At 53.8% G+C, this 27,063-nt stretch overlaps 2 protein-coding genes across 8 annotated transcripts in view; both read left to right on the top strand.

Moving 5' to 3' along the window:
- The window catches only part of ANK1 (ankyrin 1), a 242,735-nt gene extending 231,375 nt beyond the window's left edge, over positions 1-11,360 (top strand). For 5 of the 6 annotated variants that reach the window (XM_058433668.1, XM_058433669.1, XM_032144329.2 and 2 more), the window contains 4 exons: positions 840-923; positions 2,646-2,711; positions 3,032-3,166; positions 8,845-11,360. In XM_058433668.1, coding sequence (XP_058289651.1) covers positions 840-923; positions 2,646-2,711; positions 3,032-3,130 — 249 coding nt within the window. In that variant the 3' untranslated portion in view covers positions 3,131-3,166; positions 8,845-11,360. The remainder of the gene's footprint in view (positions 1-839; positions 924-2,645; positions 2,712-3,031; positions 3,167-8,844) is intronic. The other variant, XM_032144332.2, reaches the window with a different exon arrangement.
- A 2,768-nt stretch (positions 11,361-14,128) lies between these two features.
- NKX6-3 (NK6 homeobox 3) lies at positions 14,129-19,359 on the top strand. Of its 2 annotated transcripts, XM_032143425.2 has the most exons (3): positions 14,129-14,510; positions 16,411-16,580; positions 17,876-19,359. In XM_032143425.2, exons 1-3 carry the CDS (start codon positions 14,129-14,131, stop codon positions 18,119-18,121), a joined length of 798 nt encoding a protein of 265 aa, XP_031999316.1. In that variant the 3' UTR covers positions 18,122-19,359. The 2 variants fall into 2 exon arrangements, with proteins under 2 accessions (XP_031999316.1, XP_031999317.1); XM_032143426.2 differs by lacking the exons at positions 14,129-14,510; positions 16,411-16,580 and adding an exon at positions 17,306-17,467.
- The last annotated feature ends 7,704 nt before the right edge of the window (positions 19,360-27,063 follow it).

Genomic DNA, 27,063 nt, shown 5'->3' with positions numbered 1-27,063 from the left:
CTCAGCTTTGGGTCTCGGGAGGCTGCGCTCGTCCTGTTTCTTTCTTTGTTTCTCTCTTTCTCTTCTCTTCTTTGCTCTTTTTTCTTTTGTCTTTAGAGATGAAGTCTTGCTGTTTAGTCCAGGCTGGAGTGCAGTGGCACGGTCATGGCTCACTGTAACCTGGGCTTACTGTAAATTCCTGGGCTCAAGTGATCCTCCCGCCTCAGCCTTCTGAGTAGCTGGTACTACAGGCACACACCATCATGCCTGGCTATTTTTAAAAAATTTTTGTAGAGACGGGGGCTCACTATGTTGCCCAGGTTGGTCTTGAACTCCTGGGCTCAAGTGGCCCTCCAGCCTTGGCCTCCCAAAGTGCTGGGATTGCAGGCGTGAGCCGCCATGGGATTGCACCCGGATCTTTCTGTCACCAACTGGCTCTGGGGTTTCAGGCAAGTCACATTCTGGGTGATGCTGCCTGTCAAAGGGCTTTTCTATACTGCAGAGTGCTGTAAAAATAGGAAACAGGTGCCTCACTTCCTCTCTCAGGGCCTCCTCCGTCAGACTTGCATAATTGCCCCCATTTTGCCGGTTCCCAGGGGGTGTTGTGAGGGCCAAGTGCACAATTGCGAGCTCGGCCAGGCCATTCGTCTTCAGGCCTCCCAGACCCTCAGGGGGTGCCGCCCACGCCCTGGGAGCCCTGGCGTGGCTCCTGCTGCATGCTGAGGCGGGTTTCCTGCTGGGGGAGTTATTGGGCCATGGCTATTTTGGCTGCTGCTGTTTCATTTCCTCTTCCTCCACTCTTCCTCCCAGACTCCCACTCACCAATCTTGCATTTTCTCCCTTTCTCTAATTAATTCCAGGGGAATGAGTTTCAGAATATTCCAGGGGAGCAGGTGACAGAGGAGCAATTCACGGATGAGCAGGGCAACATTGTCACCAAGAAGGTGGGTGCAGACTGTTCCCCTCTGTGCTAGGGAGAGGCAGGTGGGCTAGAAGCTATAAAGGTGGTAGAAGCCAGCAGCTTCTCCCTGCTGCCCTCACAGCAGGTGAGCACAGCCAGGCTGGCTGCCCCCGTGCTCAGGAGGGATGGAGGGCCCAGAAGCTGGGAGCTTTGGTCATCTGCAGTCCAGTCATGGTGTCCTCACAACCGCTTTGTCTGAGTCAACCCGAATAGCTTCTGCTGCTCCCTTCCAGAAGGGCCAGCCCCCAGGAATCATCCCAGACCTAGTCCCATGATGCCTAACCCTGAAAACAGCTGTTAAACAAGCAGTTTGAGCATCCCTGGCCTACCATGGGCCTCCTCAAATAAAAAGGATATGGGCTGGGTGTGTTGGCTCACACCTGTGATCCCAGCACTTTGGGAGGCCAAGGCAGGAGGATCGCTTGAGCTCAGGCATTTAGACCAGCCTGGGCAATATGGCAAGACTCCATCTCTAAAAAAAATTTTAAAAAATAAATAAATAAATAAATATATATATATATGTATACACACACACACACACACACACAACACACACACACACACAAAATTAGCCAGGCATAGTGGTACATGCCTGTAGTCACAGCTACTCAGGAAGCTGAGGCAGGAGGATCACTTAAACCCAGCAGTTCAAGTCTGCATAAGCTAATTGAGCCACTGCACTTCAGCCTGGGTGACAGAGTGAGACCCCGTCACAATAATTAAATAATTAAAAGGAAGTGAAAATGCATTGGATTGGTAGCAGATATTAATTCAGAGACGTGACTTGCCTGTCAAGTGTGGGGCACGGTGCTAGCTATGGGTAAAAGAGAGGAGGAGCCGAGGCAGGACCTCGAATGTGCTTCTGCTGAGGCGCAGCTCGCATCACCCTTGAGCAAGGCTCCTTGTGCGTCTGTCTTTCCTCCTGCACTGTGAGCTGCTTCCAGGGAGGGACAGTGTCTCACTGATGTTTCACCTCCCACTCAGAGCACATGGCAGATACGGAGTAAAGGGTTTGAAGATTTGGACAGGTGAATACGGGAATGGGTGGGTGAAAAAGAGATGCCCTCTGCCCTTAGGCGCATGGGAGTAGAATGGGGAAGAGCACAAACTCCCATCCATATCAAAAAGCAAAACAGAAGGCTGTGGGCTCGAGGGGGAGGTCACACCCAGTCACACCTTGGTCATGAAATGACACTGCCAAGGCCCCTTCAGGGCTGTCTAGCAGAGGGTTTTCCATAAAGTGATGGGGCAAAGGCTGTCCCTCTTCCTGGCCTCTCAAGGAGGGGCTCCTAGGACAAAGGCTACCTCCCCCTCGGAGCTCATTCCTGGGACCTGCTCTTCTGAAGCTCTGTCTTGAGGGCTTGACCAGCCCTTTTTTTTTTTTTTTTTTGACACAGAGTGTTGCTCTGTCAACCAGGCTGAAGTGCAGTGATGCCATCTCAGCTCACTGCAACCTCCATCCACCAGGTTCAAGTGATTCTCCCACCACAGCCTCCTGAGTAGCTGGGATTACAGGCACCTGCCACCACACGGGGCTAATTTTGGTATTTTTAGTAGAGACAGGGTTTCACCATGTTGGCCAGGCTGGTCTCAAACTCCTGACCTCAGATGATCTGCCCATCAGCCTCCCAAAGTGCTGGGATTACAGACATGAGCCCCCGCGCCTGGCCTGACCAGCCCTTTCCTCCTTCCCTTCCTTTCCCAGATCATTCGCAAGGTGGTCCAACAGATAGACTTGTCCAGCGCCGATGCCGCCCAGGAGCACGAGGAGGTGACTGTCGAGGGGCCCCTGGAGGATCCCAGTGAGCTGGAGGTCGATATTGATTCCTTTATGAAACAAGCCAAGGTACTGAGGCGCCCGCGGCCCTGGGGGACCCAGCGCCATCACTGCTGCCTTGCTCTGCCCGTCTCGCCAGGTCGTCTGCGTGACACCTCCCTCCACTCACCTCTTTACGAGCTCTCTCTCCAGTCTCCCTTCTCCCCGGTGGGCAGTGTGTCTGCCGCCTCCGTGTGGCCTCCTTTCGATCTTCTGCCTGTGTTCTGCCCTTCTTTGCGATCTGTCCTGCTTTCTGTCTCTGCTGCTGTCTGCAGGTGGAGCTGAGAGGGAGTGGCCTACAGCCGGACCTGAGAGAGGGCAGGAAGGGGGCGCAGATAGTGAAGCGGGCCAGCCTGAAAAGGGGGAAACAGTGACCCCGAGCCGCTCTCCTTGGAGTAGCCTCTCGGGAGGTAACGCTGCCCTTCTCATCCCCTCTGCATGGCCTGGTCTTCAGTGGAGTGGCTGCTCCCTGTCTCACCCTATCCCCTCCCAGCCACCCCAGCATGATGTGGGACAAACAACTTGTTGCTGTGTCTCAAGGCAGAGATTCTCACTTCCCAACCCTACTAACAGTGGCTCTGAGCCCCAGCTTCCTCATCAAGGAAACAGAGTTAATAATACCCACTTATCAGGGACCGCATGGTTTTGTAAGAATGCCTTTTGGGCCGGGCACAGTGGCTCATGTCTGTATTCCCAGCATTTTGTGAGGTCGAGGCGAGAGGATTGCTTGAGGCCAGGAGTTCAAGACCAGCCTGGGCAACAGAGCAAGACCCCATCTCAAAAAACAAAAAAAAAGCCAGAAAGAAAAAAATGCTCTTTGAAGAGTAAAAGCATTCTGTAAATCTAAGTGGTAATATTATCTTGGAAACCAAGCAATGGGGATCTAGAAAGCAGTGGACAGTGCACTGGAGAGGACAGGAGAGTTGGTCTGGGCTGTGATGCTTCAACATAAGAGCTCCAAGACTGAGGACTGGACTGTCTCTTGAACCTGGAGCCCAGCTACAGTTCTCACCAGCCAAGGCTTAGCTTCTCCTTGGTGTTTTGTGAAACACGTTGCTCCCTTGCTTTCTAGGAAAGGGCTGAGCTGACAGGCCTAAGGGGTGGACGACGTGCTTTCTGCAAGTCAGGAGAACGTCAGGGTTGGGGCCTGGGCCATGGTGCATGTGTGTGAGCATGGGACAGTGTGGCCACGGAGCAGGGGCATGCCATGCCGTGCCGTGCCATGAGGAAGGGACATGAAGACGCTGCGCAACTGTCTCCAGCAGGTGTGTGTAGTGCTGGGGGCTCCAGCGGCCGGCTCTGATCTCCATCCTCCCTGGGGCATCCTGTACTGAGCTGCCCCGAGGCCCTTCATGCTGCCCAGCTCGGGGCAGCTCAGTACAGGATACCTCGGGGTGGGAGTCAGCAGGAGGTGAGGGGGCATGGTGGCCCCAGTGCAGCACTAACCAGGTCGTTGCCATTCACACCCCAGGGCCTGACTCTGGGGCCAAGCAGCAAGGAGGCTCTAGCTTTCTGCATTCGGCAAAAATCAGGGCCCGCTGCCTCCTGAGCCACCAAAAGTGCTGACTCTGGGCTTCCCAATATATCTCAGCACTTGGGCAAAAAAGAGGACTGGCAGATCCAGTTATAGGATAAAATTAGACCTGACACCTCAGCAGCTTAAGGAGGTCACTGTGTTAACCCCTGCACTGCCAGGGGTCCCACTAGGCTGCTGGTTTAGAAGACTCTGAGTAGCTGCTGTTGGGTCCTGGAAAAAACCTGAAGATGCAAACAATGTTTAAAAGCAGCAAAGGGAAAGGAAAAGTACACTCTTCTGACTTATTTTTCTTATGGTAGCAGTGGCAGCTGTGGCTTTAAATTTCTCTTTGGCTCAGGTTCTATGGATGCTCCTGAATGGGAGAGAGGCAGCCCGAAAGCCAGGCTAAGGGGAAGGAGGGAGCCTTGAATTTCATTTTAATTTGCTGTAAATGATCTGCAATGTGGCTGAAGCCCCCCAACTCCAGGTGATTAAGGACCAGACCACACTAGCATGGGTTTCAGAAACACGGAGCAGCCCGGCTCTGGGACAGCACTTGGCCCTCTGTCAGTGACAGGCACAGGGACAAGTGTGAGGGTGGCAGGGGGGTGGGGGGGGGGGGGGCGAGAGCAGTGGTGAGGGAGAGGCGGAGAAAAGCTCCTGCTGAAGTCCCAGAGGGTTAGGGGACAGCATTAAATGCCCTACCGCCCCAACCAGGGCAAAGGCTACAGAGAAGATGGCTGAGGGCCCAAAAGCTTTCTAATTTACTACCCCCACTCCCCACAAGCATGTACAGTCGAGCCTCATCATTCACGGATTCTGCATTTGCGAATTCGTCTACTCGCTGACATTTATCTGTAGCCCCAAAGCTGGCACTCACCTTGCTTTGGCTCATTCATGGACACGCACACAGGCGCAAAAAGTTTGAGTCGCCCAACACGTGCAATCCCAGCTGAGGATGAACAAAGCCACACTCTGCCTCTGTGCTTCATACTATAAATAAGTGTCCTCCTCGCAGCTTGTGTAGTGCCACATTTTTCGCATTTTTGGTTTCATTGTTTAGAATGGCCCCTGAGGGCAGTGCTGAAGTGCTGTCTGGTGTGAAGTGCAAGAAGGCTGGGATGTTCCTTAAGGAGGGAATGGACATCAGATAAGCTCTGCTCAGGGATGAGTTAGAGTGCCTGTGGTGGTGAAGTCAGTGTTAATGAGTCAATCCTATATATTACATAAGGCGTCTTGAAACAGAAACGCACCTAAGATGAAGTTAGGTCTTCATCAGTTGATCAAAATATTGTGGCCAGAGGCTCGCGGGAGCCTAACCTTGTATTTCCCTCAGGAGCAGTGGTTCAGTATTTGCTAATTCCGTGTTCACAGCAACTATTTATTTATTTATTTATTTATTTACTTACTTACTTACTTATATTTTGAGAGGGAGTCTCACTCTGTCGCCCAGGCTCGAGTGCAGTGGCACTATCTCAGCTCACTGCAACCTCCATCTCCCAGGTTCAAGTGATCTTCCTGCCTCAGCCTCCTGAGTAGCTGGGATTACAGGTGCACGCCACCACCCTTGGCTAATTTTTGTATTTTTAGTAGAGACGGGGTTTCACCATGTTGGCCAGGCTGGTCTCGAGCTCCTCACCTCAAGCAACCCACCCTTCTCAGCCTCCCAAAGTGCTGGGATTACAGGCGTGAGCCACTGTGCGCAGCCTCAAACAGCGACTAATTTATAGAACAGAGCTATTGCAAATGACTAGAATGGGCTGTTTTTGTTTCAGAGAGTGAAAGCTGGAGCTTGTGAGTCTAGAATCAAGGCCTCCTCCTCCTGCTTCCAGGTCGTATGGCCTTAAGTCATGTAACTGCCCTAAGCTTCAGTCTCCTCAAGGGAGGATGAAAATGTCCCTTTCGAATGTGCTACACTTCAAGAAAAAGGTTTAGAAATAATAATGCTAACTGTGAACACTGATGCGAAGAGAGTAGATAAGAACATATATGCTCTGGGACTCAAAGAATTGCAGGTCTTGTTTGTAGTGTGACTAGGAGCAAGTCAAATGACTTCCCTATGCCTCAGATTCCTTAGCCATAAAATAGCAATAATGCCAGCATTTCTCTTGTAGGATGGTTATGATGATTGCTGAGTTTATGTTTGTGAAAGGGCTGTCTAGGGCTGGGCATAGTGACTCATGCCTGTGATCCCAGCACTTTGGGAGGCTGAGGCAGGAGGATAACTTGAGATGAGCCTGGGCGATGTGGTAGGACCCTGTCTCTACAAAAAAAATTAAAAAATTAGCTGTACATGGTGGCATACACCTGTAGTTCTAGTCTCTTGGGAAACTGAGGTGGGAGGATTGCTTGAGCCCAGGAGTTCAAGGCTGCAGTGAGCTATGATCATACCACCACACTCTAGCCTGGGCAACAGGGCAAGACTCTGTCTCTAAATGAAATAAAAATAAAGAACGAAAGAGACTCTTTTTTAAGCTTTTGAAAGGTGAGGGGACCCAGGAGAAGAGGCCAGAACAATGCAGGAGTCCTGGGCAGAGTGAGGTGGCCTAGGTCCTCATCTTACCCCTGCTCTTGCCACTGTGCCTCCAGAGTCTCAGTTTACCAAGGGATGAAATGGGCAGTCATGCCAGCATGATCTCTGAGGTCTGAACTTTCTCTTCTGCTCAGTGCCTGGGCGGTAAAGTAGATGGGAGATCCTGTCTTTCCCAGGCCACACGTTCCATGATGGTCTCTTATTTGAGGAGGGCTTCTCCTTGGGGCAGGCACCGTGGGGAGCACCAGGAGGCTGTTCTTGCCCTCAGTGTTTCTAATCCAGACAGAGAAATATGCAGATATCAAAAAGCACAGATGGACAGAGACGGTAACATTTCTAGAGAGCCAAGTAATTGTTCGCATTCATACAATGCTAAGCACCTATGTGTCTTAGCTTTTTAAACATCACACCTCTCTAATGGGTAGGTCCTATTACTGCCCTCATTTTACAGCAGAGAAAACTGAGTCACAGAGCAGGTAAGGCACTTGACCGAGGTCAGGCAGCATGGGACTTGAACCCGGGTGGTCTGGCTGCAGAGTTCATGCTCTTACCCATTCAACTCTGCCATCTCCCAAACAGAAAAGGCAGCCTTTTTTTTTTTTTTTTTTTTTTGTATTTTGTATTTTTACAAAATACAAAAGGGAGAGCTTCCAGAGTGGAGAGGGCCCTGCTCCAGGAGGGATCAGGAAGGTTTTGTGGGGTGGAGATGTTGAGGGCGGCAGGCAGAACCTCTGCAGAAAGGAGAGTGGAAGGCAGCCATGACAGGAGAAGCGTGACCGAAGGCAGAGAACAGGAGGGTAGAGCGTGTTCAGAGGCTTAGAGGAGACAGTCAGACTTGGCCGATGTGATGGCCCGGCAGTGATGAAAGCATCTTCCCTCTACAGTGACAGCACTGTCCACCCACTGCAGCAGCGGTTCCTGGTTTTACAGTTCTATAGCAGCCCGTGGCAAGGAATCCGGCACCACCCTCCCATCCCTGGGGAACCACCCAAGAGCTGAGTTCTCCCTACTCCCTTCCAACACTCCTCCCCAACCCCTTCACCTGGAGGACCCACCAGCTCCATGTCTGGGGATGGCTCCACCTCCGAATGAGCTCCTGCCTCCCTGTGTCACTTCCCACCCTGCCCAAGAGATTGTCACCTCCTCCTTATTGAATCACCCTCCTTTCCCCAGCGGTCCCAGGGCCCCTGCAGATAGAACGTGAGTGGCTGGTCTTGAAAACATGGAGTTTTCACCCCAGGTTGGAGGCTGGAGGCCCTATGGGGGCAGGAGAGGTTTCTCACTGCGAATCCCAGGCTGAAGAATGTGGGCTTAGCTCCTCCAGCAAAGCTGCTTTTTTCCAGCCTAGGACTCAATACAGGAGGAGGAGAGGAGGATGCACCTGCTTTTCAGAGATCCCTGTCCATCTGAGGGGCATGGGGAGAGCAGCCAGAGGCAGCGGTCAAGAAGTACTGTGGGCCAGAGCTGAAGGGGAGCTGTCACCCTTGAGGCATGAGCTCCCAAGGCCAGGGAGCACGTCCACTCCATCCCTGGGTCCCCAAGGCTGGTGCATGGCAGATATCAGTGCATGTTGGCAGAGCTGAACTGAGAAAGTGAAGGCCTCACCTAGCCTCACCTAGCCCCTTCTTGGCACAAGCCCTGGCTCAAGAAAAATGGCCCTTCCTAAGTACAAGGATTGCTGGGGGATGTCTCCCCAAGTGACCACGTAGGCACGGGGGCCTCTGCTCCTCTCCAAGGGCACAGAGCACAGCGCTCTCCTTGGCCCATACAGAGAGGCATCCTGGAGCACTTGTGCACTCAGAAGGAATTCATGAGGCCTGGGTGGCAGCTCTGGGGAACAGCCTCTGCATAGGGAGCAACAGAAGGAAGGCAGCATCTCAGGAGGTCGGCGCCCTCAGCACATCGCCCTGCCTGGGGAGACTGCTTTTCCTAAGTCAGATTCGGCCTGAGCTGCCAGCACAAAACTCTGTGTGTGGGGTTTTTGCTGGACGTTCCACTTTTGCATTTTAAGTGACTCCTTCTCTCTTTGTGTCTCCCAGGATCACACCTCGACACCCAACCCCTGAACCCCACACACTCTGCCATGCACACAGGAGAGCTGGATCTGAGGGCCACCGCAGTGGTGCACACGTTCCTCTGGGCTGACGGCATGACCTCTATAAGGGACTCCCGCTAGTCCCCTCTTCGCATGAATGACTGACTGTAGACGCACGACCTCCAGGCTTCAATCCTGCCTCTTGCAATGACAGCTGATCTGTCGGAACCAGGACACAAAAGCAGCAAGAAGCAGGGAGAGAGAGGGATAGAAAACAAGCGCGGGAGAGCCTGCGAATGCAAAAGTGAATGAGGGCTTTTTGTGGCTGGGGATGGGTTTTGGTTTTGGGGTTTTTTTTTTAATTGTTTTGACTTCGTACAGGGTACTTTTTCCCAACCTCATCTGTCAGAAATCCATGTGGGCTTCCTGGAAAGAAAGAAAAAAAAGAAAACTAGGCATGAAATCAGTTTAGCACCTTAATCTTAAGCCACGTCCTCATCTGCCCACCCTCCCCAACCCACACACCTCCATTCCACTTGTGACACCCCCTCCACTCCCTGGTGACGCTCCTCCCAGATCGCTCTACATGACATTCAGGACACACACACACACACACACACACACACCACTCGCCTCCACTGACTCTACACACAGATTTTACTGTGACTTCTGAAGCTGTATAGACTCTGCTGTGGATAAATGAGAATTTTTTATGTTGTCTCTCTCTCTCTGCCAATTTCAGTATGAATCATCTTCCAATGGAAAATCAGTACCTTGAGAGTGCATTCGGGGTTCCTTGTGTTAGGGACTTAAGAATCTGAGGCGAGGACCCCCAGGCTTACCTGTAGGGCTCAAAGGGAGCCAGGACCCCATCTGAAAGGGTCTCCTCTCTCAGTCGGGGGACAGGCCGGTGGCTGACCCAGGATTGCACCAGCATGTCCATACAGAAGAGGTTTTATATATCTTCAAGCACTATATCATAGACCGTGTTCAAAGTGTAAACTGTACAGTAATCAGCCTTGTGTATATGAAAAACAATAAATACTATGCAAACCAATAGAAACATTTAGCAGTACGTACAGAGCCTGACAGTGCAGCTCCTGAGGACTTCTGCGGCTGCAGGAGAAGGAGCTGTGGCCTGTCTTTCAGTGAAAGAGGAAGGAAAGGAGTAGGGCTAGGGAATGTATGTGCCAGGTCTTAGAAGTCAGGACCACCCAAGGTCTCCCAGAGTGAATTTGGTGCTCTAAGTCCAGGCAGCCTGCAGGCTGGGGGCCCTGGGTGCAGGTGCCAGGCTCGAGGCTGTTCCCTGTCCCGCCTCAGTGCCTCCCCTCTGCCCAGCCCCTGTGGCCTCTTGGAGAGGCGAGCCAGGGGGCTCCCCGGACCGCATGGCCTGTGGGAGTAGAGTCGGAGGCGGAGAGCCTGGACGCCCAGAGGCGGGGGCCAGGCTCTGGGTCAAGGCAGGAAGGAGACAGACAGCTGGCAGTTCCTCGCCTCGGTGCCATCAGGGAGGAGCCTTAAGTTCCACTACAGCCTCCGGCCCAGGGAGGCCCGAATCAGCACAATCCCGGCCCCGCCCTCGCGGCTGGCGCCTCCCGGGCCAGGAGAGAGAGACAGGGCTGGCTCCTCTCGTCCCGGGAGCCGCGGTGTGGAAGGCCCGGCCCCGTCCGCCCCGCCGCTCTGCGGGAGTGTCCTCTGGACACACTTAAACCTTCCAAGTAGCACAGAAGCCCCCTCCACGTCAGAGGGCCCCTGGCCGCGGGGCCTGTGAGCGGAGAGGGGCCCTGCTTCCCCCACAAGTCCGCCCCGGTGCACCCCGGGCCGAACAGGCCCCCGGGCGGCAGAGACGCCTTGTCGGCCGGGGGTGGGGCTGCTTTTGCTTCCTCAGAGGGGCGGGCAGGGAGAGGAAGCTCTAGCTCCGGGCCTGAGTTTCCCCGAGGCTGCGTCGGAGGAGCTGCAGGGCGAGACCGGACGGCTGCCGTCTCCGCCAGAGGCCACCCCGGCCCGGCCAGGGCGCAGAGGCGCCCCCCTCCATCCTCCCATCCCGGGGGCCACTGCAGGGGGGCCGCACAGCGCGGCTGGGACCGATTCGGTAACGGCCCAAGGAAGCTGGGCGCAGGGCTCGCCTCCCCCGCCTCGATCCTGCACCTTCCTCTCCCAGGTCACTGCTGCAGCCAACCCAGTAGCCCCCTTAGCGCCCCCGCGGACCCCGCGGCTCCAGACTCCGCTTTGGCACCGCTGCTCCGGCTGGCATGGCTGCACGCTCCGGCTGCTAGTAGGAGCCGTTAGGGGAGGAGTTTGGGGTCTCCACACGATGCCTAGAGAATGCTGCAGTCTGCACATTAGACGCTTTTTAGAAGTTTTGAAATTACCTTGATTTTTTTAATTGTTATGAAAATGGATCTTTTCTTGACTCTCCCACATGCTCTGTTATGGGAGAGAATCCCCTACCCCACTCTGATGTATAGACCATTCTCCCTACACCAGCCGAACCAATGTCAAAATTAATAAAGAAATGGACTAATGGCACAGGGCTCTATCTCTCCTTCCCGCTCGTCTTTGGGGGGTTAGGGGTGCTGAGGCCAGCGTAATGCCTGGGTTGGGATGTGAAGGAGTCTATGGGTGGGGCTCAGGTCCCAGAGAGCCCGCCAATGCCCAGTCCTCCCAGAAGCCTGGACAACCCCTTAATCAGGACCACCCACCTGAGAGATGCCTCCAGAGAGCTGGCAGAGTAGATTTCTGTTCCACCTGATGGCTCCCATGAGATGGGGAGAAGCTGGGGGTCTGGGGAGGGGGCACCACAACCCACCAGGATTCTTGGCCAGGCCCCCAGCTGGCATGCACCGAGGGGGCCCCCCAGCGTTCCCTAGGAAGGCATCTGGCCCCAGTACTCAATGCCATTCAAAGTTCAGGAACTCGTTCTTGCTGTAGGGAAAAAATTGCCCTATTCCTAACTAGTTGCTAACACTTCCTGCAAGGCTGGTCACCAAGCTGACCTCAGTTTCCTCATCTGTCTAATGGGAGAATGGATTAGGTGGTTGCTAAAGTCTCTTCAGTTTCTCATCCTAGGGGTGCCAGACACCAACGCCTTTGTCAGGCTGGGCATTAATTAAGAATCAAATCATTGGCTGCGGCTTTCCTGCCACACAAATTCCCATCATGAGGGGGTGACAGAGTCACAACCCCAAGGCCCCTGGAGCACCCCAGCCCCACCCCACTCCCAGCCTCTCTCTCGGAATCGGAAAGGCCGTCCAGGCCAGTGGGCAACCGCAGCAGGTCATCTGCAGCACCCAGGGGGCTTTTTAAAATGCAGTTTCTGAATCACAGTTGCCTGGGTGGAATTGGGTGGTGACGCCGGGAAACAGAACCAGGTCTACCAGATGGCTGTGGCACACGGCCTGGTGGCAAAGCCATCTCAGACAAAGATGTAGCTCTTTTCTCTTTAAACAAAATTTGTAGGGAATCATCCCACACCCTTTGTGAGATCTTTCTTGCATAACCTAAATCCCTGTGCTACAGAGGGTCAACTTCTGCATGAGAAGGAAGCCTGCCCTGAGCCCTGGGTCCGCTGCTCCCCACCGAAAACCAAGACTGCCTGGAAACCCAGGAGAAGCTCAGTGAAGCAGCGCCTCTAGTCTCCCACCTACCAGGGTGGCCTCTGGGGAGTGAGAGAGCAAGCCCTGCAGAGCCAATGCCTGGTCAGGAAGGGCTCTGGGGCCACCAAGCAGAGAGAGGAGCAGAAGTCCATCTGTCTGGCAGTCACAGTCTTTCCTAGCATTTTACATGTTCAGGCCAGTGGCATGCTAGTTTCCAGTTTTAGAGAAAAACTGCAGGGAAGAATCCTGCCCGGTCCAGAAATCACCCATGTACCTGGAACGTGGGCTCCGATTCCTCTATACCTTGGTTTTCCTGTTTGTAAAATGAGAGTTTCCCCCAATAGAGCCTTGTATGTCGTAAAACTTTATTCGAGAAAAAAAAAAAAAAAGCATATGCGTGCTCTGTGATTCAGCCCAGTCCATTGCATCAACTACTAACTGAGCACCGACAGAGTGCCCGGCACGGGGCTCCACCACCCTCTCAGCCATCAGGAATTTCAAACCCGGGCACCACACCAGACAGAGCATGGCCATTGCTCCAGCAGAGGCACAAATGAGGAAGAGATTCTGATAGGGAGGTCAGGGAAGGCCAACCAGAGTTGGAGGCAAGAACACGCGTGCAGGGCGGCCCTGTCTTCAGCCTCCTGCAGCTGGAGGACGCACACCCCGGCACTGTCAGGGCTGCCTACGCCCCGCCCCGCCCTCTTCCCAGCAGGCTCCCACCCTAGGCTCTCAAGCAAGCCACAGGGACTTGCATCCCCCAGAAAGCAATGCCACTCAGCCTCTTACCCCATCCCCGCACTTACTTACCCCTATCTCATGCCACTTACCCCATTCCCGCATGCGGAAGGGAAGGGAGCGGCTGCGTTCTCCTGTGGAGCTTGGACATGTGCACATAAAGGGGCCGGCGCAGCTCCGGACAGTGGCCTCCGAGTCCAGCCTCCTTTTCCCCAGGGGAGCAGCTGTAGGAACGGTGACTTCCAGTTGACTTGGGAGCCTCCAGGGATCCCCAGACACTCACCTTTTCCTAGATGCTAGACTTGCGGGGAGCAGATGGACCCTCCAGCGATGAGTAGGGCTTCTAGAGCTAATTCTCTGTCTCTCTCACGCGCGCGCTCGCGCACACGCACACACACACACACACACACGCACACACACACACACACACACACACAGACACACACACACACACACACACACCCTGGCTGATTTTACAGTCAATCTTTCAAAGTGCAATTTGTCTAGGAAAAGCCAATGTGAGGCCCGTGTGCGCCCCGACCAATGGCGGCGCGGCTCCGGCGGCTCAGCCAGTCTCCGGCCTGTATTCTAATGGGCCGTATCTTTATCAGGGAAATGTTCCTTCTCTGAACTTAAAACTTCTCATGGAGGGTCCCCCGACTCAGAGGCAGAAAGGGGGCCTGAGCTGAGGCGTAGGGGGCCACCCTGTCCGGCCAGGGCAAGGAGAGAGGCCAGGAGCCCTGGGGAGGCCTCCCACCTGCCCCGAGCACCTGACTTCCGAGCAGCTGATCGGTGCCGGTGCCTGGGCCAGGGCCTGGCCGATGCCTTAGGTGGGAGGCAGTCAGGAGGTCGGAGACGGTCCTGACCCTCCAGGCCTGCCATGAGATTTGGGGCTAGAGCGTGGGCTCTTGGGTTTTAGCGGCCTGGAGAAGCCTTCCCTGTCCTGACTGGGAGATCATGGAGTCCAACCTGCAGGGGACGTTCCTGCTGAACAACACGCCGCTGGCTCAGTTTCCTGAGATGAAGGCCCCGGTGTGCCAGTACTCGGTGCAGAACTCCTTCTACAAGCTCAGCCCCCCGGGGCTGGGCCCCCAGCTGGCCGCCGGGACCCCCCACGGGATCACGGACATCCTGAGCAGGCCCGTGGCAGCGCCGAACAGCAGCCTCCTCTCCGGCTACCCCCACGTGGCAGGCTTCGGGGGGCTCGGCTCGCAGGGGGTCTACTACAGCCCCCAGGTAGGGAATTTTTCCAAGGCTGGGAACGAGTACCCCACCCGGACCCGGAACTGCTGGGCGGACACGGGCCAGGACTGGCGAGGCGGGCGGCAGTGCGGCAACAGTGAGTACGGGGCCTCCCCAGCCACCTCCCGGCACCTGCCAGGCCCCGGGGGACAGAGGACGAGGAGGGGCCTCCTGCCGGGCACCCCGCACCACTGCCCTCTCCCCCAGTCGCCATTAACCACCGGACTCGTAGCCTCAGCTCAGTGCAGGCTGAGTTCCACCCTCTCCTCCTTCCCATCCAGCAGTGCTTGGACACAGGTGTCTGAGCCACCCCACTCACCTGCCAGCCACCTCAGCTGCCCTCCTAGGGCCCCCGGCAGTTCCAGATGTAGAGAAGGCCCCACAGCCCACACCTGCCCTGCACGGGTCCAGCAGGCAGCCCAGCTCGCTTCTGCAGCCCAGGGCCCCTGCAACCACTTCTTCACCCAGAGCAGGCAAATGCTACCCCCCCTGAGGAAAATGTCCCAGCTCACCTTCCCAGAGAGCCCTGGCATCACTCAGGGGTGCAGAACGCACCCTGACCCCATCCAGGTCCAGCCTTTGAGCCAGGGGGCTGTTGCCCACCACATCCTCGGGTTTCTAGCAACAGCAGCCACACCAAGTAGCCTGTCTCTGGGAGTTGCTGCTGAGTCCAGCTGAACTTGGCCCTGGCTGTGGGGAAACGGGGCCTCTTCTCAGCCCACCCATCCCTCAGCCAAGGTTTTCAGAGGGTGGGCCTGTGATGCCAGTTAGGGTTACTGGAGGAGGTGGCAGGGCTTGTCCAGGCAGGTGAGGCTCCACTGGGAGGCAGGGAGGTGAGAGTTTTTGGAACCTTCTCTGTGCCACCGAAGCCCTGCCCACGTCAGGCAGGGGCCTCCACTTCTGTCTGATCTCTGGGCTCCCCTACACCAGTAGGGGCTTGGGGCCAACCTAGGGAACCCCAAAAGCACACCTGTCCCCCCATTTGCTACTCTGCCTTGCCGGTCACACTGCCTGACAGCCACCCCTCCATGGGCTGCCACCCATTGCTGTGCCCCTGGAGGTGAAGGCCTCCTCTCTCGGATCCTGTTTTAGGCTTGGCTTCGGGGATGCTTTAAGCCTCAGCTGACTCTCTCTTCCCTCCATCTCCCCCTCCCCTCTCCACATCCCACGCACCACCCCTTCAGTCCCGAATGCAGGTACACACACAGGGACATAGCCAAGAAAGTCAGTGGCTAATGAAGGCAAAGGCAGAGAGACTTGAACATGATCTCTCAGGAGGGCTCTTCCTCTCTCTGTGCCTCAGTTTCCTCACCTGTAACTTGAGCTTTCAGACTGCACAGAACGAGGCCTGACATGTGGGAATTCTGACTCCCCTGAGCCCACTGCCCACAGCTCCTTCCCGAGCCTGCTGCCCTGGCCAGGCTGGGGGTCAGGGTCTCTGGCCTCTGTGCCAGGCTCTCCAGGGTGGTTGAAGCCACATAGCTTCCAGGCCTGGTGACATGGGGAAGTGGCAGCTTGGGGTGTGAGGTTTGCCCCTCCCTGGTTTCCTGGAGACCTGGGAAGTTGGGTCTCAAGAGCAAGGAAGCTGGTGGAAGCCAGGGGTGGAGGGAATTCACAGGCCCTGGTCCCTAATTATAGGAGGAAGGTGACCTGAAGGGACATCCCTGGGACAGAGAGGGAACTCCTGTTGCCCCTCAGGGGAAGGCAACATCAGTGAGTATTGAGAACTTTAGACAGAGAGGCATGAGGCTCTGCTGCCCCTAAGTCCCATTACCCTAGGGCAGCTGCCCTCTCGGAGCCCTGCCCACCCAGGTGGGGCAGAGGTCACAGTCACTGTTCTCCAATATCAAGAATGCTGCTCAGGGGAAAGGAATCTTGGTGTCCTGGAAACCTCTGCAGGAGGGAGAGGGACAGGCATGGTGGTTGCCCTGCCAGACGCGCCTAGCCGCAGGGTCCCCACTTATTCTACTAACCCCACACTTCCTTCCTCCTGCCAGCCCCAGACCCCCTGAGTGACAGCATACACAAGAAGAAGCACACCCGGCCCACCTTCACGGGGCACCAGATCTTTGCCCTGGAGAAAACCTTTGAGCAGACGAAGTACTTGGCTGGCCCCGAGAGGGCACGGCTGGCGTACTCACTGGGCATGACCGAGTCTCAGGTCAAGGTAAGTCTGTGCGGGAGATGGCGCCTGCCCTGCAGGGAGGAGCCTGCCGGACAGGACGCCGCTGCGCCGGAGAGAGGTGGCCACACAACGCAGCCCCCCAGAGGGCAGCTGTCCTGGTGTCTGAGCACTGCCTGCCTGCCTAACCCTGGAGCCTGTGGTAATTAACCATAGCCAGGAAAAGGCCATCATCCACTGAGCCCCATTCTCAGAGCCTTATGTGCGGCGCCTCATTTCATCCTCTCAGCAACCCGGGGGGTCGGTATTATTACCCATTTCGCAGATGAAGATCAGTGTCTCCCGGCTGGGAGAGCTGGGAGAGCTGGCAGAGCTGGGGTTCAACCCCAGATGTGGGGGACTCCAGCCTCAGGCGTTTCCTCTCCCCCCGTATTTGGCCAAAAATTCCAGGCACTGTCGGCAGCCTCTGGCCCAGATTCGTGCTTGATGCTCCAGTCAGCAAAAGGAGTTGACCTCAGTTTACCAATCTTTAAGATGAAGACAACAACGCCTCCTTCTACTAAGCAGGATCAGATGGACTATCAGGGGCCTGGAGTTTTGTCGCCCACGCCAGGGCTAGGGAGGGTGAGCCCAGGCTCTTCCAATCCACACGCAGGGGCCCCAAATGCCCCCTAAATAGACCCGGGGAAACCGGTTTCTACCGCCCCAGAGTCTGAGGGCAAATTTCCCCACTTTGATGCTGGCTCAGTGACTCGGCGACGGGCCTAAAGATGCAGCACGGGCAGCTGGCACCTAGGTCTGGGCTTTGCTCAGGGCCCTGGGGCCTCCCCGAGCTCCAAACCTCTGCGCCCTCCTCATCAGCCGCTCAACTGCCCTGGGGTGAAAGCTGGGGGGAAGAAGCAGACTCTCCTGCATGTCTTTCTGCTCCTGGGGTGCGTTCCTGCACTCTTCAACTATCCCAAGCAATGGACCTACGTTACTTTTCTAATCAGGGGAACAATTATTTATGAAGTAGGGTGAGGGTCTATGAAGCCCAGAGGAGGGACTGCTCATAGGCACCTTCCAGTGAGCACCCGGGCTAAGCCTTCCACCCGCGCACTCCGCATTCCACCGAGTGCCCAGGTGGAGGAGGAGGAGGAGGAGGAGGAGGCAAACGGGGGCGCGGAGGGGAGGGCTGCTGCGCTCACGTTTTTAAATTTTATTGTCCTTCCCCAACAGAAACGTGAATATGACAGTCACTCTGTTGTTGAGCCATTTGTTTGGCTGTAAAAGCAGGATGGCTGTTCTCGCGTCCCGTGCGCGCTGTGCCCCTGTGCCCTTCACAGTCTTTCTCATCGCAGGTGTGGTTCCAGAACCGCAGGACCAAGTGGCGGAAGAAGAGCGCCCTGGAGCCCTCGTCCTCCACGCCCCGGGTCCCGGGCGGCGCGGGCGCTGGCGCAGGCGGGGACCGCGCACCCTCGGAGAACGAGGACGACGAGTACAACAAGCCGCTAGACCCCGACTCGGACGACGAGAAGATCCGCCTGCTGCTGCGCAAGCACCGCGCCGCCTTCTCGGTGCTCAGCCTGGGAGCGCACAGCGTCTGACGCCCGCCGTCCAGGCCCGGGATCCTGGCTGCAGCCCGCGGGGGGACGCCGAGGAGCCTACCTTCCCCTCCCGTTCCCCACGCTGCTGGGGGCCCAGGGACTGAGTCTTCGGATGAGGGGCGCGTGGAGGAGGTGGAGGAGGAGCAGCAGGTGCAGGGGAGGAGGCGGAAGAGGAGGAGGGGAGGCGGGGGAGGAGGAAAAGGAGGGAAAGGGGACAGGCATCCTAGCTAAGGGAGGAGGAGGCCAGGAGGCAGGCACAGCACTCCCGAGACCTGGAAGCCGCTGCACCTTGCACCTCCGCGGGCCTCGCCTGCCAGTTCTGCAGATTCACAAGTGGACAGAGGACTAAAATGACCAGGCTCTGCAGCCAGGAGACTGGCTGTGGGGTCCCTGACATGCCACTGTGATCCAGCTGTTGGGGGAGGGGGGAGTGGGCAGGACTTCCCAGGGAGGGAGGCAGCTGGCTGGGGAGTCAGAAGACCAGGGTCTTGGGCCCCAAGCCAGCTGCTGGCTGCAAAAGAAAAGACAGGTGAGTGGCCAGGTGCACTCCTCAGACCTTTGCACCGGAAGGGTCCCATTGGAGGGGCCAGAGCTGAGCACCTAACCCAGGCTGCAAGAAATCTGCCTCCAGGAGGGGAAGTGGGACGTCCCAGTGAAGAATAAACGCCCCTGGCACTCCAGGATGACGGCCCCTGAGCTGCGGAAATCCCCCTGGCCTCCTTTCTCCGATTTACCCTCAGGGTCAATACCTCTGAGACCGCTGTGCCCTCCTCATCCTGACAGCTGGGGAAAAGGGGAAGGTGCAGGGGGAGGGGAGGCGGGGACGGTGTGCCCAAGGGCCACCCACCTGGGCATCATTTGGTGCTGATATAAGGACAGGCCCACCCAGAGAGAAGAAGCATCCCACCTGGGGAGGAAAGGAAGGGCTGGGAAGGACCCCAGAACGTTACCCCTCCAACAAGGCAGGAAGGGAGAAGGAGAGCCCCTCCGGCTGGGTGGAGGATGCCAGGGAGGGGCTGAACCACGGCCTGCTGGGAATCACGGCCCTTCCTTTCCTCAGATAGCCTTGTAGGGACGCTGGCCAAAAGGGTGGTATTTTTCACCTGGGTGATCTGAGCTGCTGGCAGGTAAGGGGTGGGCTGGGGGAGGCGGGTGAGGGCTGGTTGTAGAGGAATGCAGCCCAGAAGGGACCAAGCACTTGCCCATCCTCACTGGCTTTCAAAAAATAAACAGTAAAAATAAAAGTCCCATGAACCTTACGGCTCCTGTACTTCTGTGAAAGGGACAAACGGCAGGAAACTGGCTGTAAGGTCCCAGACTTGCCAGCTGTGGGGCCTTCCCCGAGGGCCGTTGTCTAGTCTCCTGGGGACATTCGTGCTCTGACAGGTTGCACAATACAAGTTATTTGAAACCTCACTGATAGATGCCAGACACTGTCCCCAGGTGCTGAGAAACCTAAGGTGAATTTTATGGGGTCCCTGATCTCCAGGAATTTATAGCCTAGTGGGGAAGATGATCTGTGTGGAGAATTGGGTATCGTAAGAAAAATAAGAAGGGAGAGACTAGAAGAGCTAACTTTAACAGAACACCTGCTAATTTCTCCACTGTAGAATGTCTGGATTATCACTGACCCCACAAGAAAACTAGGCAGTAGGTATCATCTTCAGTGCATGGAGGAGAAAACCAAAGCTCAGAAAGTTCCTAAACCAAGTCACAGAATTGGGAAGAGGCAACCTCAGAGTAGATCCCAAGGCCCTTTCAGCCACTTCCTCGGGTTGTGAAGGGCACCCTTTGAAGCCTTTTCTGTCAAATGAGAGGCTAGAACCAAAAGTAGTTTAAGGCCCTTCCAACTTCAACAATCTATGCAACTAGCAACTAGGCTTGACCCCTTTGCTCTCCCAAGAAGTCCATCGTCCATCCTTGGACCCCCAGGACAGGTGAACCTGGCCCTGGAACCAGCCTGAGAGGGGATGAGGGTGGAGGAAGACCCTAGCTAGGAGCATCTCAGAAAGTGGGACACCCACCTTTCCTAAGACCCTTAGTGGACCCAGAGGGCAGAGGGGAACATGACCAGAAAATGCAGAATGTGTGTAAACTTCTACCCTCCATTTGTGAAGATGCCTGTGCTCAGGTGTCAGTCTCTCCCCTTGAAAAGCAGAAAGGAGAAAAGAAGGGAACGGAGCACAATCTCTGTGTGCACACTGAGAAGCTGTGCTCTGTCACGGGTGTCCTGAGTGGGTCCTACAGTGGCTGCAGCAGGAGAGGACCCTAGAATTCAGCACAGGCTTCAAAGATGTAAAGTCTCTGTGGTTCTGGGAGGCTTGTGATTCACTGAGTGCTGCGGGCAGGAAAAGGCTATCACGTAGCCCAGTGCAAAGTCACCAAGCAGGTCTGGAGGAAGATGCAAGTGACATAAAAACTGCATTTACTTATCTTTTTCTGAAGCATGCTGTAATCGTAACTGCTCTGTTGTAGCTGTAATTCCCGCATGTCTGATTCAAGTCATTTGGGGTCAGTGTCAAATCAAGCCTGGGGAAAGTTTTTCCCAGGAGATATTTGCTGAGCTAAATAAAACCTCTTTCAACCTCAAAGTTCTGGGACACCAGCCACTGGAACCTTTAGCTAAAAGACTCCAGCCTTCTGGGCCATTTCCTCTAACCCCACGCCACCTTCCATGTGCGGCCTGAACATAGGGCCAAGCACAGGAGAGGCACTGCCTCGCATTTCCCTAACGATCAGGCTGAAGCATATTCGAAAGACTAGATTTGGAGTTCAAAGGAGGAGAAAACTCACATGTGGAAGACCCAGATTCCCAAGGGTGATTCAAGATAAGTCTGGCCCTCTGCAGATGTACACACATGTGAATGCATGTGCATGCCTGTGTGTGCATACGTGTGTGTGTTACTTGGGAGAACACAAGGCTATCTCACTTCATCCATCATAAAGAAATCATAAGCCGGCCAAGAGTGGTGGCTCATACCTGTAATCCCAGCACTTTGGGAGGCTGAGGTGGGTGGATCACTTGAGGCCAGGAGTTCGAGACCAGCCTGGCCAACACGGTGAGACATGGTGAAACCCTGTCTCTACTAAAAATACAAAAATTAGCTGGGCGTGGTGGTGAGTGCTTGTAGTCCCAGATTCTCAGGAGGTTGAGGTGGGAGAATCGCTTGAACCCGGGAGGTGGAGGTTGCAGTGAGCTGAGATCATGCCACTGCACTCCAGCCTGGGTGACAGAGTGAGACTGTCTCCAAAAAAAAAAGAAAGAAAAAGAAAAAAAATCATAAACTATAGGCCCCACTTTTATCCCTGCTCATAAATAGAACTTATTGTATATTCTGGGTTAAATAAACAAACATACAAAAAGCAACAGAACTTTGGAAATGCATGCTCCCTGCAGCTCCTCTTTCACCACATCACAGACTTTTCAGAGACAAAAGGAAAGAAATTAAGTCCCACGTCCATGACAGCTGTGGCATCTGCGCTGACAGGTGGCTCCATGGGCTCCACCGAGTAGGGACAGATTCTGCCATAGCTGTCACCTTTGTGGCTTCTGCTATTAGCAGGACCCGGGATATGTCTTCAGCAGGTCGGGGCGAGGGTGGGTGGACGTCCATGCCTTACCAGGCTCACAGTGGCCATATCCTGATGGTAACAATCAGAAAGAAGACAAAGAGGCTGGGCGTGGTGGCTCACGCCTATAATCCCAGCACTTTGGGAGGCCAAGGTGGGCGGATCACCTGAGATCAGGAGTTGGAGACTAGCCTGGGCAACATGGTGAAACCTCGTCTCTGCTAAAAATACAAAAATTAGCTGGGCATGATGGCAGGTGCCTGTAATCCCAGCTACTGGGGAGGCTGAGGCAGAAGAATCGCTTGAACCCAGGAGGTGGAGGTTGCAGTGAGCCGAGATGACTCTGCTGCACTTCAGCCTCGGCAAAAGAAAGGTGACAAAGTGCTGAAGTCCCACTTCTGGTAACCCCTCCTCATCCTCGGGCCACCCCTAGGTTTTGACCCCAGAAACCAGCTGTCCCTGCAGCATGGGTTAGGGGAAAGGGGTCAGTTAGATATGGGCTCAAACCATAGCTCCACCACTCTCTGTATCATTGGGCCAGTTACTTAACCTCTGAGCCTCAGTTTACTCATCTGTAAAATAGGAATAATTCCACACACCTTGCAGGGTTTCTGTGAGATTAGAACTAACGCATGTGCCTGGCATACACAGACAGTAAACAGTAGCCCTGTACTATTCAGAGAGGGCTTTGGTGTGAGTGTCGGTGTCCCCTCCAAAATTTACATGTCAAAACTTAACTCCCAAGGTGACAGTATTGAGAGGTAGGGCCTTTGTGAGGTGATAAGGCCATCAGGGCTTCATCCTCATGGATCAGATTCATGCCCTTATAAAAGGGCTTCAGGGAGTGAGTTTGGCCCTTTTTTGCTCTTCCATCCCTTCCACCATGTGAAGACACAGCATTCAAGTCACCACCTGGGAAGCAGAGACCAGGCTCTTGCCAGACACTGAACCTACCAGCACCCTTGATTTTGGACTTCCCAACCTCCAGAACTGTGAGAAATAAATGTCTATCATTTATAAATTACCCAGTCTCAGATATTTTGTTAAAGTGCCACAGATGGACTAAGACGAAGGCTGGCAGTCCTGAGTTTGAATCCCCACTTCACAAAGTAGTAGCTGGGCTGCCAGGACTGGTTAGTTAAGCTCTTCAACTCCACTGTTCTCATCTGCAAAATGAAGCGGATGAACCACTTCTGCAAGACAGATGAGAAGATTCAAATGGAATCATGCACAGAGCATAGAATACTGCAGGCACTTAAACACTGGCACACTCACACTCTCTCCTTCCTCTCAAATTCACGCCACTAGTAAGTGGTGGAGACAGTTCTAATCTGGTCTTCTCAACAATAGGACAAGCCGTTCCAAAGTTGCAGCTACCCACTCCTATAACAGTCCTAGCAAGTCAACTGCTAGCTGGGAGGCTACAGAAGGACTCAATGAGTGACCAGATTAGTTTACCTGCAAACCCCTGAGATCTGGACTCTAGAGTAGGGCTCTGAACCAGGTGCCCAGGGCTGAATTCAGCGTGCAGATGTGTTCATTCATGGAACAGTGTTTTATAGAAACTGTAGCTTGCCAGGTGCAGTGGCTCATGCCTATAATCCCAGCACTTTGGGAGGCCGAGGCGAGGGGATCACCTGAGGTCAGGAGTTTGAGATCAGCCTGGCCAGCATGGCGAAACCCTGTCTCTACTAAAAATACAAAAATTAGCCAGGTGTGGTAGCACACGTCTGTAATCCCAGCTACTTGGGAGGCTGAGGCAGGAGAATAGCTTGAACCTGGGAGGCAGAGGTTACAGTGAGCCGAGGTCGCACCACTGCACTCCAGCTTGGGTGACAGAGCGAGACCCTGTCTTAAAAAAGAAAGAAAGAAACTGTAGCTTGCCTCTAGGAAGGGCGAGCCTGGCCCAGTGAGTGACCCACCACTTCCCACGTCCCACACCTGGGCTCCACAGCAACGTCACCTGTCTGGCTCAGGCAGGTGTTTGAGTCTGTGCACCTGCTATAAACCTCACTATGCAAAGAAGTGGTCCATGCACAGAAGAAGCAGCCTCCCTTGGGAAATTTTAGAAATGTGGCATTTCGGGACTTAGACCTCCTGAATCGGAATCTGCATTTCAACAAATTCCCTGCTGGTGTGAGGAGATCCAGAGCGAACATGTCTGTGTGCACATGTGTGGACAGCACCCCTCTTCTCAGATACAGTGCCTGGATGCTTTCATTTGGATATTTGTCCCCACCATCTCCAAGGTTGAGATGTGATCCCTAATGTTGGAGGTGAAACCTAATGTGAGGTGTTTGGGTCATAGGGGTGGATGCCCTCATGTCTCCCAGCCAGCAGAATCATGGGCCAAAGAAACCTCTTTTCTCAGCTGGGTGTGGTGGCTCACACCTGTAATCTCAGCATTTTGGGAGGCCAAGGTGGGCAGATCACCTGAGGTCAGGAGTTCGAGACCAGCCTGAGCAACATGGGGAAACCCTGTCTTTACCAAAAATTACAAAAATTAGCTGGATGTGTTGGCGGGCACCTGTAATCCCAGCTACTCAAGAGGCTGAGGCAGGGAGAATTGCTTGAACCCGGGAGGTGAAGGTTGCAGCAAGCTGAGATTGTGCCACTGCACATCAGCCTGGGTGACAGAATGAGACTCCGTCTCAAAAGAAAAGAAAAGAAACCTCTTTTTTTAATAAATTACCCACCTTAAGGTATGTCTTTATAGCAACACAAATGGACAAAGACACTGGCCTAAATTGGAGGCTCAATGAAAAAGTTGTTAAACAAGTACAGACGGGTATGGGCAAATGAGCATGGGCAACACAGCTGGAACTCGACTGTGAGCAGAATAAGGAAAAGCTTCTGAGGACCAGAGGGTAGCTGCCATAGAGCCCACACAATGCTCTCCTAGGTAATGCCAGGAGATTCAACGGGTGCAAGACTAGACTCTGAGGGTCCCATCAGTGAAGAGACAGGGAAGCAAACCACTAGCAGAGGCTGAAGGAGGCAGAAGGAGAAAGCCCAGGAGGTCAGCCTCTGATAGCACTGAAAACCCAATCCAAAGTCAGAGAACATCACCAGGGCTCCTGTTTAGAATGAGGCTCCACAGTAATTGACATTACCTCTGTTTTTTATTTTCTGCTTCAAATGGCCAGGACAGCATAATATTCTAGAAGATTTTCATTGGAACATTATCTTGCTTAGAACAATTCATTTACCCTCTGATAATGCGCAGATAAACAAAATGGTACCAAATACATACAAATCCTGTAATCACTGTTGGATCACGTCCTTTCAGCTTGGCTCTGAGATTGGGCTGGGAGTTTGTGCAGGAATCTAATACAGACTTCTGCTTGAAAGGATTTCCCCTCATCCCAAGGCAGAGGTCCTGGGAATGAGGCTAAGAGGTTCCCTGTGGTCATCTCATCCCCAGGGCCTGGGAGCTCTGACAGGACCCATCTGGCATCAGACCAGGATGCCAAAGAGGTGCTTGTTTTTTCCCTATAATGCAGGAGGCCCAGGTGCAGAGGAGACTCCAGCACCTTCTAAGAAATGGGCTCGACTGCGTGCGGTGGCTCACGCCTATAATCCCAGCACTTTGGGAGACCAAGGCAGGTGGATCACCTGAGGTCAGGAGTTTGAGACCAGCCTGGTCAACATGGCGAAACCCGTCTCTACTAAAAATGCAAAAATTAGCTGGGTGTGGTGGCGAGCACCTGTAATCCCAGCTACTGGGAAGGCTGAGGCAGGAGAGTCGCTTGAACCCAGGGGCCGGAGGTTGCAGTGAGCTGAGATCATACCACTTCACTCCAGTCTGGGGGTCTGAAAAAAACTCTGTCTCAAAAAAAAAAAGAAAGAAAGAAAAAAAAAACAACAAATGGGCTCTTTCTATTAATAAATGCCCTACATTCACATGTTTATCCTCCAACAGCTGTGCGTGATTAGCACCCCCATTTTCCAGATGAAGAAGCTGAGGCAGGCAAGTTCACTGGAGCGCCCCAGGTCCATGGCTGCTCAGTGGTGATTCAGCTCCACTCCAAAGCACATGCTTTGCACCCTCACCACACTGCAATGAAACAGCCAAGCCTGCCCCACTCCTGCTGCTACTTTCTGCAGACATTTATTAAACATTCACTATGTGCTAGGCACCGTTCTAGGTGCTTTACTTAGCTCATGTAATTTTCAAAAATCCATGTAAAATAGGCACTACTATCATGCCCACTGTCTTGCCAGGACACGGCACGCAGAAGTTAAGTAACCTGCCCTAAATCACACAGCTTAATCCCGGCAGACAGACCCTGAAGCTCCCGCTCTTAACCACCATAAAAACGCCATAAAAAGGGAAAGGAGAGAAGGCCTATTTGAATTAAGGCTGGGCTGTTGAACTGTTTAAAAGAAAATGAAGGTCATATGTGCCGTAAATGAAAATCTATGCAATCAACATTTGAGGTCTGCCTTTTGCCTCGCTCTGTACTTAGAGCTGGGAATAGAGACAAGGGCGAGCTCCCTACCTTGCTGACCTCACAGTCGAGGGGAGTGCACCAAGAAACAAAGGGAATGCAGCTGCCAGTGCTCTGAGGAATGCCTTCACCAGGGACAGAGGGCCCTGTGGGAGGCAGTGGTTAAGAAGCAAGAATATTAAGTAATGTACACTAGGAATAATGCGACTCACAATCGATCCACGCAGCACCATTCTCACCAAAAGCATTACATCTTTTAACATATAAGGATTACTAAACGTACACTTTAACATATAAGGAGAACTAAAATAAAGGTAAGTGTTTCAGTAAGAATCGTGTCTACATTACCTAAAATTAAGAATTCATAGAATTTGGATGAGGCTGTACATTATATGAAAACCTATGACCAAATTCCCATTTTTAACCATATTAATATACTCACTATCACAAGCCAAAGTTTTTCAAGACACTTCCGTATACATTATTATTTTTTTGAGACAGGGTCTCACTCTGTGCCCAGGCTGGAGTGCAGTTTCGCAATCATGGCTCACTGCAACCTCCACCTCCCGGGCTCAAGCAATCTTCCTATCTCAGCCTCTCCAGTAGCTGGGGCCACAGGTGCGTGCCACCACGCCCAGCTAATTTTTTTGTATTTTTTGTAGAGACAGGGTCTCATACGTTACCCAGAATGGTCTTGAACTCCTGGGCTTAAGTCATCCATCTGCCTCAGCCTCCCAAAATGCTGGGATTACAGATGTGAGCCACTGTGCCTGGCTGTCTTGTACATTATTTTTTGTTTTATTAAAATGTTAATTATAAATTGACAGTTTATAATTGTGTATATCTTGGGGGTTGAAAGTGATGCTATGTTTATGAATAGAATGTGGAATAATTAAATCAGGCTAATTAATAGATCCATCA

This window comes from Hylobates moloch, unplaced genomic scaffold (assembly GCF_009828535.3).
Source record: "Hylobates moloch isolate HMO894 unplaced genomic scaffold, HMol_V3 SCAFFOLD_22, whole genome shotgun sequence".
Lineage (NCBI taxonomy): Eukaryota > Metazoa > Chordata > Mammalia > Primates > Hylobatidae > Hylobates > Hylobates moloch.
Note: the sequence above shows the minus strand (reverse complement) of the source record. Positions and strands in the feature narration are given on the sequence as shown.